Source organism: Hemicordylus capensis, chromosome 2 (assembly GCF_027244095.1).
Source record: "Hemicordylus capensis ecotype Gifberg chromosome 2, rHemCap1.1.pri, whole genome shotgun sequence".
NCBI lineage: Eukaryota > Metazoa > Chordata > Lepidosauria > Squamata > Cordylidae > Hemicordylus > Hemicordylus capensis.
Genome location: NC_069658.1, coordinates 150345416 through 150355811, shown reverse-complemented (window position 1 = coordinate 150355811; position 10396 = coordinate 150345416). Strand labels below are relative to the sequence as shown.

The window sequence follows — 10396 nt, the reverse complement described above, 5'->3', positions numbered from 1 at the left end:
AGTGCCGTCAAGTCGGTATCGACTCTTAGCGACCACATAGATACTCTCCAGGATGATCTGTCTTCAACTTGACCTTTAATGTCTCTCAGTGGTGCATTTATTGCTGTTGTACTCAAGTCCATCCACCTTGCTGCTGGTCATCCTCTTCTTTGCTTTCCTTCAACTTTTCCCAGCATTATGGACTTCTCAAGGGAGCTGGATCTTCGCATAATGTGTCCGAAGTATCAGGGGCGTAACAAGGCTGGAGTGGGCCCAGAGACAAAATTTTAAAGTGGGCCCCTTGCTGACGCACACACATTCACTTCACATGTGACTTGCCTCTGGGGGGACCCTCGAGGCGTGGGGGGCCCCAGGCAGCCGCCTCCCCTTGCCTAATGGTAGTTACGCCCCTGCAAAGTATGATAGTTTTGCATAAACCTGTTTTATATTATTACATTCTTGTGAGTTCCATTGCTGCTTCTTTATTTTATACATTTATATCCCGCTCTTCCTCTGAGGAGCTCAGAGCAGTCTACATGGTTATTTTTTTATCCTCACAACAACCCTGTGAGGTAGATTAGGCAGAGAGATACATGATTGGCCCACAGAGTCACCCAGTGAGTTTCATGGGTGAATGGGAATTCGAACTCGGGTCTTCCCAGTCCTAATCCAACACTCTAACCATTACACTATGCTGTTTGTACCCTCATGAACCCACATGTTAAAAATACTACATTTTTCACTCTCTGTGTGTGTGTGTGTGTGTGTGTGTGTGCAGGGGGATGATGCTTAACTTGCAGTGGGTGGGGGTGGGGTGGGTCTCCAAAGGCCTTTATATCCAGGCTACAAAGTTACCTAGATGCTTCTCTGGGGAAGGATAGGTGTTCACTTACATATGCTCATGCTCAGTTTTAATAGAGAATAAAGCTCAGCGTGCCAAAGGTTTCACAGAAAAGCTAGGTGCTCCTCGGAATATCCCAGGAAATGTGTGGCTGAAGCCGTTCAAGCACACATTGCCTGCATTCCAAGCCACCACATGCCTAGCAGTCTTCATAGTTCGTACAGCCACTCCAAGGAACAGAAGCAGATGCATGCACAGCTTGTTTTCTGCCCTTATTAACTTGTAAAAAATTGAGAATCTGTTCTGCAAAACATCGTTTGAAACTTGGTGGATGGACTGCTTGGTAGGGCTGGTTGTACTTCAGCAAGTGATGCAATACGATCATTAGCCAGCAGCTAGCGCTGCTATCCTTTATTAAGCTGCAGCAGTTTCAAAGCCTTGGGGTCCAGCGTAATTAGCAGGGGAGAAGAAAGTTGGAGAGCAAATCCCCATGCATTCCTCAAGTAAACTGCGTGCCTTAAGTAATGTAGGAATTCGTTTGCCATGGGAACAGATAATCAGAATAATTAATATTACACCGGGACACCACTTGTGTGAACAGCAACTTCTTCTATGACTGGTTTAGTCGGTCACAGGCGGTATAGGGCAATGGCTAAGGTTGCACGCACCCTATACACACTTACCTGGGAGAGAATAAGCTAAGCCCCTTTAACACAGGAGCGCCCTCTGCACATGCTCAGGAGCACTGTTAAATAATAAACAACAGCTGATGATTCCAGGTTGGACTGACCTCAGCCACTGAGATCAGATTCTGGGGTTGAACCTGCGTGAGAGAACTGGGAAGGAGAGAGTCATGGCTAAGGTCTTCTGCATGTGCTCAGGAGCACTGTCTCCTTATCTATCAGGACTGATCCCTGTCATTGAAACCAAGTTCTGAAGTTAAGCCCCCGCTGAAGAAACTGGAGTGGGAGCAGGACAAACTTTTCTCCAAACATTATGCGAGACACTCAGTACATGCCCAGCGGCAATTCTTTGTTATGGCTTGCACAAGAGCACAATAAAACTTCCTATGAGGCTGGGTTTTTTTAAGAATATAAGAAGAGCCTTGCCAGTTCAGAGCCCAAAAGTCCGTGTAATCCAGCAGCCTCTTTCCAAATAGTGGCCAGCCAGATGTTTCCCGGACGCCCACAAGCAGAGCAAAAAAAAAAGCAGCAACTAGCCCACTTCCCCCCAGCGTTTGGCATTGAAAGGTATACGGCTTCTGAAGGTGGAAAGTTCTCCTTTTATTTGTTTCTTTATATTACACTGCTTCCCGAAGGAGAAGGAGGTTTACAAACAAGCAAAACTTAAGCCTGGATACCCGCTGCCATCCAAAACTCCCACTTTAAAGCCTTCTCAGCTAGCAGCCAACACATCTTGCGCGGCGGCAGTTCCAAACCTTAATTATGCTAAGCGTGGGGGGGGAAACACGTCGTTTTGTCCATCCTGAGCAGACTACCGCCAGCCAACCTAACGGGATGTGACCCCGAATTCTAGTCTAAACACAGAGAGGCTGAACGAGAGCCCTCTCTCCGCATCTCTCTTCGCGATGCGTGCGAGCGGAGGGGTGGAGTCTCCAGGCCAGGGTCTTTCGAGTTCGTCCGTCGGAAGACGACAGCAACGAAAGAGCCCCAACCAGAAGCAGCAGCCCCTCTCCAGCGTCGCCCAAGCTGCCCCACAAAGATGTCGGGTCTCTGGTTCGCCCTGTCTTGCTTGCTGCTGACCTGCTGCAGCTCGGCGTCCCTCAAGGAGCCGGCCGCTTCTTCCGCCGCCAGCTGCCCGCCCTGCACGCCCGCGGAGTGCGCAGCGCTGCCGGCCCGGGGCTGCCCGCTGGGCAAGGTGCGCGACAGCTGCGGCTGCTGCTGGCAATGCGCGCGCGGCGAGGGCGAGGCGTGCGGCATGGGAGCCGCCGCCGCCGCCGCTGCAGCCGGGCCCGCCGTCGGGTGGGGACGCTGCGCAGCGGGCCTGGAGTGCCGCCGAAGGCGCAAAGGCCAGGCCGGCGTCTGCGTCTGCAAGAGCCGCTACCCGGTGTGCGGCACCGACGGCCTCACCTACCCCAGCGCCTGCCAGCTGCGGGCGGCCAGCCTGCGCTCCGAGAGCCGAGGCGAACGCCCCGTCGAGCAACGCAACAAGGGGCCTTGCGAGCAAGGTAAGGCGGGGGGGGGGGGGAGCGCCTGTCTTCGCGGGGTTGGCGCTGGCGGAACGCGGCACCTCGGATAGTGGGCAGCGGGCGGTGCGCGCCGTTGTTTTGGCGAAGTCGGTGGGACTTATTTGCAAGTAAACAAGCATGGGCTCAGAAGTGCAGGACTGTGATCCTGTGCTCGCTTTTCTGGGGATAAGCCCCCTCGGATTTAAAGACAAACATTATTTTTTATCATTATTGTGTGTAGTGATTTAAAAAACCCTTTCTCCAAGGAGCCGAGGGATTACCTGCATGAGGCGATCTCATTTAATCTTGACAGCAACCCTGTGAGGTAGTTTAGTCCAAAAGAAAATGACTTGGGGAACATAGGAAACTGCCTTACACCGAGTCAGACAACTGGTTCAGTATTGTCTTCACTGACTGGCAGCTGCTTCTCAAACTTGCCAAAGGTTTTGTGGCTGAACAAAGCAAGCTACTGTCTGATACATACTCGCCTGGGAATAAGCCTGTTGGATTCATTGGCACTTACTTCTGAGTAAACATGCATAGGATCAAGCCGTAAAAGGCTGGCTCTATTTTGTATGTGCCTCCTGCTAGGGTAGTCCACCTATTTTTGTTACCTGCCTTGAGTCCTTGAGATGAGGCAGGCGAAAACAACCAGCCCAGCCCTGTTCAGATTGAGATGTGCCGGAACTCCTTGTAGACAAGTGAAGGCGGTGGTGGGGGCAGGGGGTGGGATTTGTGGCTGGGTGGATGAAAAAACCCCTTTGTGTTTCTGATATCCCCCAGATTTTTCCATTCCCTTGGAGCTTCTGCTATTGCATGGGATGACTGGGCTGTAAATGTTATCATCTGTTCTAGTCCTGAACCCTGGAACTCAAATCATATTCCAGGGCTGCTCTGAGCCCTTAATGCAAATAAAAGTGTGACCAGCTTATTGTGAGGGCAGAGCTGTACTCGCAAAAATTGTCATGACATAGGAAGCTGTCTTATACTGAGTCAGACCGTTGGTTCTTCTAGCTCAGTATTGTCTACACAGACTGGCAGCGGCATCTCCAAGGTTGCAGGCAGGAGGAGCATCTCTCAGCCCTATCTGGAGATGCTAGGGAGGGAACTTGGAACCTTCTGCATGCAAGTAGGCAGGTGCTCTTCCCAGAGCAGCCCCATCCCCTGAGGGTGATATCTTACAGTGCTCACATATGTAGTCTCCCATTCAAATGCAAGCCAAGGCAGTCCCTGCTTAGCAAAGGGGGCAATTCATGCTTGCTACTACAAGACCAGCTCTCCTCCCATGTTGTGTGACAAACATTTTAATCCAGGATAAAAGGTATAAGAACAGCCTTCTCAGATCAGACCAAAGGTCCATCTAGTGCAGTTTTCTGCCTCCAACAGTAGCCAGCCAGATGCTTCTGGAAACTCATAAACTGGGTATGAAGGAGATGGCCTTCTCTTGGTGTTTGGCCCCAGCATCTGGAAAGTAAAGTAAAGTGTGTCATCAAATCAGTGTTGACTCCTGGAGCCCACAGAGCCCTGCAGTTTTCTTTGGTAGAACGGGGGGGGGGGGAGAGGTGGTTACCATTGCCATCTCCTGCACGGTATGAGATGATGCCTTTCAGCATCTTCCTATATCGCTGCTGCCCAATATAGATGTTTCCCTGGGAAACATACGAGCGGAGATTCAAACCGGCAATCTCTGGCTTGCTAGTCAAGTCATTTCCCTGCTGTGCCATTAGGCATCTGGTGCTCGGGGCTTAACTACACATGATGTTGCCGTTTATTGCATAATTAGCCCTTATGGGCTTTTTTCCCCCAGCTGTCAGTTGAAGCCACGCAGATTGAGACCACAGTGTGAGAAGAAGTGAGACTTTCACTTTTTTCCTCCCATGTTGTTCTGCTCTGGATTGGGGCCTCTGTGACTGCTCCCAATAGCGCCCCATTCTGGTGGCAAAGGTTTAACTCCCCCTCCCCTGTAATCTGAATATCCACCCTACCCCACCCCACCGCTGCTATTAATGAAAAATAACTGAACCTGCCAGGGCCAATAATGCACTTCGAGGGGCCTTCAGGGCCAAACTGGGCATGATGAAAGCAGATCTGTGTGTTTAAATATAGATCTCCCCCCAACTGCATAGAAAAAGAAATCAGGTGGGTTTTTGTTTGGGGGGGGGCGTTAATGGCAAAAGGAATGCCTGGGTAAGGGGTACTGAACCCTCTCACTGCTTATCTTCCTGCAATCTCTCTCTCTAAATGCTTTTCTTCAAGCCAGTCACACCTCCAGGATCAGCTTGGCTGAGGAGAAAAGTGCTGGAGAAGAGGTGCTGTGAGGAGCGAAACTGCAGGCAGGGGAACTCCTTGTTGATTCACCATTCTTGGAGCTACACCTGGACTTACCATCCTTCCTCTTTCTATGTGATTAGGATGGTTCTGTGTTTAAATGCACAGCTGCCACCATCACCTGCAGCCTGACCCTGAGACTGAAAGCAAGTGGGTTAGGTAAGGTTGGACTGAACAGGCTGGACCGTTCTCAGAATGCGGTCAAGGGAGAGTGCTTAATTTCACAAAAGCGGCGCTCCAGCCTGTGTGGGAGCCCTGCCAGCAGCACTGGAAGGAAGCCCTGCTCCTTCACTCTAAGTGTGTGACAACAGGCTAAACTTGCTCAGTGGCGAGGGAAACACTTAGCTATACCTTTATTTTAAAATATTGTTTTATATCTGTTTCTTTAAAAGAGCACAGCCACAGAAGGGAAGCAGCCTAGATAAATGGGTATGGTTGGGGAGGAGTTATATAGCTACTGGACCAACCTTTCCTGCAAGAGATTGTTTTTACTGACTCAGATATATACTACCTTTGAACATGGAGGTTTCACCTAGCAGTTGTGGCTAGTTCCACTGTGTATGAATTTAACTAATCGTTTTCAAAGGCCTCTAAAGCTGTTTGCCATCACCACTTCTCATGGCAGTTAATTCCATAATTTAATTAGGCATTGTGTGAAAAGGCCTTTTTGTCCTGTCTGAATTCCAGCTATCCAGCCGTCCTAGTTTTAAAATGTGGAATAGCTGATATTCTTCTCATGACTTGGTGCTAATGAAGTTAGCAGCAGTGAGGAAAACAGTTCTGTTAGCAACACACTCATAATATTAGAGGTTAAGAGTTGCCAAATTTCCAGAACAGAAAGATAATATTCAAAAGCCCCTGAAAGAAGGCACATCAGCATAATTTCAGTGGCATCCTTTCTTTTGCCTTTACTCTATGCAGAATTAACCTTAATACCTTAACACATGTTTATCTGTCTATGTATACAGTTAATTTTTCCAATCCTGAATTCAGCCTTCCTGGCTTGCCACTTCTGAGACTAGCACCGACATCTTTAGGAAGTAATAACGAATAATAAGAAGTTCTAGAAAGAACTAATCAGCCTACTTTCCTTTTACTGTCTCCACGACTGGACTAAATTTGATTCAGATCGAGGTCCACAAGTTAGATCTCTTGTGCCTCAAATGTTCATGCATCTGCCATCTTGGATTGGGGTGGATGACATCATCACAAACTATGCCACTGAGGTGTCCCTATAGCTGCAGCAAATTTGGTTCAAATCGGTTAAGCAGTTCACGTTAGCCCACTTGCGCCTCAAATGTTTACACATCCGCCATCTTGAATCAGCATGGATGGCATTATCACAAACTATGCCATTGAGGTGTCCATGTGTGTCACTCACTGTAACTGTACCCAATTTGGTTCAGATTGGTTAGACAGTCCACAAATTTGCCCGCTTGCGCCTCAGATGTTCATGTGGCCACCGTCTTGAATTGAAGTGGATGACATCATCACACACCATGCCATTAGGGCATACCTATGCATCCCTAAAGTTGTAGCAGATTTGGCTCAAACTGGTTAAGCGGTTCACAAGTTAGCCCACTTGTGCCTCAAAAGTTTACACATCCACCATCTTGGATCAGGGTAGATGATATAATCACAAACTATGCCATTGAGGTGTCCTTGTGTGTCACTCACTGCAACTGTACCTAATTTGGTTTAAATTGGTCAGACAGTCCACAAATCAGCCCGCTTGCACCTCAGATGTTTATGTGGCCGCTATCTTGAATTGAAGTGGATGACATCATCACACACCATGCCATTTGAGCGTCCCTATGTCTCCCTACAGCTGTAGCAAATTTGGTACAAATCGGTTAAGTGGTTCACAAGTTAGCCCACTTGTGCCTCAAATGTTTATGCATCCGCCATCTTGGATCAGGGTGGATGGCATCATCAAAAACTACACCGTTGAGGTGTCCCTATGTTTCCCTACAACTGTACTCGATTTGGTTCATATTGGTCAAGGCCAGCCCTGCACAACATAAGGCCCGGGGCCAGATCTGGCCCGTGGGGACATTTTTGATGGCCCAAGTAGCCAGCAACAGCAGGAGCCCCAAAATTTGGCATTTGGGTGGGGCTAGAACAGTGGGTGCCCACTGACTTAGCAAGGACAGGGCTTATTTTCTGGTCACTATCCTTGGTTAAAATTGTGGGCCAGTGTGGGGAGGGAAGGACCCATAACTAACTAGTTATTACTTTAATATTTATCTTTATAATTAATTTTACTCTTTATAATTTTATATAAATTATATAAATTTAATCTTTATAATTTTAATTTTACAATAATCAATGCACTGAAAATTGACTTCGGCCCTCACATACATCATCATGGTTGTTTCTGGCCCAGTGGGATGTTTGAATTGTGCATCCCTGATCAAGGCATTGCAAAGTTGTTGCAGGACACACACACACACACACACACACACACACACACACACACACACACACTCTTATGAGACATGCGAGTGATCTCATAAGCCTACTGGAAAGCAGGCTAAAAAGTCTGGTGTTCCATGAACTATTTACACAGTATTTTTGAAGGGAGGTTGGCACATACCAAAGTCGGCAAGTTCAGCAATTTCAATATTCGACTTCTCTTAGATTCTTTGGGATCAGCACTGGTGACCTATTCATTCATTCTGGGGTGAGAATCTACAAGTCCTTTCTTCATTTCTCTTTTGAGCTTCCTTGTAACTCCCCCATAGTCTCTATTTGGTCTGTATTTGGTGGGGTACGGGGGACAGCTGAATGCTTGCCCCAACAAAAAAATGCCTGCCTCCCTACTCTCCCACTGCTGGACACATTGCTGAATCATAAACCGGAAATTCAGATGTGAATTGTAAGCATTCTTCATTGATTGATTAAGTGTCGTCAAGTTGATGTTGACTCTTAGCTACCAGATAGATAGATTCTGTCCAGGATGATCTGTCTTCAGCTTGGCCTTTAAAGTCTCTCAGTGGTGCATTCATTGCTGTTCTAATCGGGTCCATCCACCTTGCTGCTGGTCGTCCTCTTCTTCAACTTTTGCCAGCATTATGGACTTCTCAAGGGAGCTGGGTTTTCGCATAATGTGTCTGAAGTATGATAGTTTGAGCCTGGTCATTTGTGCCTTGAGTGAAAACTCTGGATTGATTGGTTCTATGATCTGTTTGTTTGTTTTTCGGGCTGTCCATGGTATCCTCAAAAGTCTTTCTTGAAAGTTACTCCATCCAAATCAATAGGACCTCTGTCAGAGAAAATACGTTTATGAGGTATTAATATGCTCTTTCATTATTTCTTTTTCAGAAATCTAACTTGTCCCTCTCAAAAAGCTTGCCCCTCTCAAACACGCTCAGAAAATGCACTTTGATCTGCCTGTGCTCCGCCCATTCGTGTGTGTGTGTGTGTGTGTGTGTGTGTGTGTACACGTACCCATATACATACTGCCACTTTGCTCTACCTTGCTTATCCTCTTGATGAAGAAAGAATGTGGTTTCAGTGGCTGCAATCATAAATGCATTCACTTGGAAGTAAATCCTGTTGAAGTCAGTGAAACGTAGCCGCCAAGTAAACGTGCTTGTGGCCACGACTTAAACGCAGGGAGAATGGCTTGTGCAGAAGGTGGGCAGCTGGCTTTAGAGAATAGAGAAAGAAACTGCTTTGTTCTTTGTTGCTGGAGGGGAGAGCATAACAGACAGCAGTCAGCAGTTCTAGTGCCGCTATGGTAGTAATGCTCAAAATATTGTATATGTTTGCGCATAATGCAAGCTGGTGTGAGTGATGCCCATGTGTCTTTCACTTGGGGTAGCCTAAACTCTATTTAAAACAGTCAGTGTATCCTCAAGACAAATATTGCTCACTCCTCTTTCAATTTACTCTGAATCCTCTATTTTGGTTCTTCAGAGATTTTGACCATTTTTTTCACATTTGCCTTGCATAAAAAGAAAAGTGTGGATATAACCCCCCCACCCCCAAAACTTGACAGTTATCTCAAGGGTCGCCTTGTACAATCTTCTGTAGTGGCAGATTTTCACAAATAAAAGCCATCCCCAGTGCACCCCAAGTTGATCACTTGTGTACAGTGAAACCATTGGGTCAGACAGAGGCTTTCTTTTAAAGGAACAGCTCATGTAATATTCTGGAACCTCTCTTGCTGCACATATTTTCCACAGGAAGCATGATGAATGGAAATTAGAATGCAAAGACCCTCTTTTTATGAGAGGCAAATAATTTGCTTTATTCATGATATGTTGCTTGTCATGCTATGATTCTGAAAAATAGCCCACGCTGGAAATATGTCATTGAACTCCCAGAAACTCCAGGAGTTGAAAGAACTCCTTTACTAGTTCTATTCATTAATGAATTCATTGTTCTTTAAAAGGAAACTCCTTTACTAGTTCTATTCATTAAATATTGTTTTGTTGATGGGTCATCTGTCCATTACATTTTAATAAATGTGTGTGTTAGCAAAAGCTCAACATTAAGCACCTTTTTGACATATTGAAGAAAATGCAAAATAATGGCTGACATCCTGACCAAATTATTTTACAGAAGTCATATTTAAATTAAGTACTGTATTTACCTGAATCCAAGACTAGTTTTCCCCCAAGTTGTTTGGTATTAGAAATTGGGTGGTTATCTTAAATGTCAGAGTCCTTTCTTTTGGGTCAGTACAGGTATCACCTATATTTAATCTGTGTTTTTAAAAGGGGCTGTCTTAAAATCAGAGTTGTCTTCTATTTGGGTAAATATGGTAGTATTTTAGAGTAACTCCTGAGAAGTTTTATTGGGTAACTTAGTCTGGATGTCAGGCAACATACTTTTTTTTTTTTAAAGCTACCATTCACTGTTAGAAGCAAAGATCATCTGTTGGTCATAATCTGGCACAGAATTAGGCATGCTTAATCCCATTGAAATAAATGAGTTTAGCCATAGTCATTGTGTTGGACTGTGTCATTGATGCATCTCAGTAAGCATATTTATGATCAGAGTGCACATCTTGCAGGCCTAGGGCAGGATCCAGACTAAATTGAAATTAGTTG

The 10396-nt window shown here is 46.3% G+C and overlaps 1 protein-coding gene across 2 annotated transcripts in view; it reads left to right on the top strand.

Annotated features, from left to right (window-relative positions):
- The first annotated feature begins 2273 nt into the window (after positions 1 to 2273).
- IGFBP7 (insulin like growth factor binding protein 7) overlaps positions 2274 to 10396 on the top strand; it is a 39472-nt gene continuing 31349 nt past the window's right edge. The window contains exon 1 of one of the 2 annotated variants that reach the window (XM_053297315.1): positions 2274 to 3008. In XM_053297315.1, coding sequence (XP_053153290.1) covers positions 2543 to 3008 — 466 coding nt within the window. In that variant the 5' untranslated portion in view covers positions 2274 to 2542. The remainder of the gene's footprint in view (positions 3009 to 10396) is intronic. The other variant, XM_053297316.1, reaches the window with a different exon arrangement.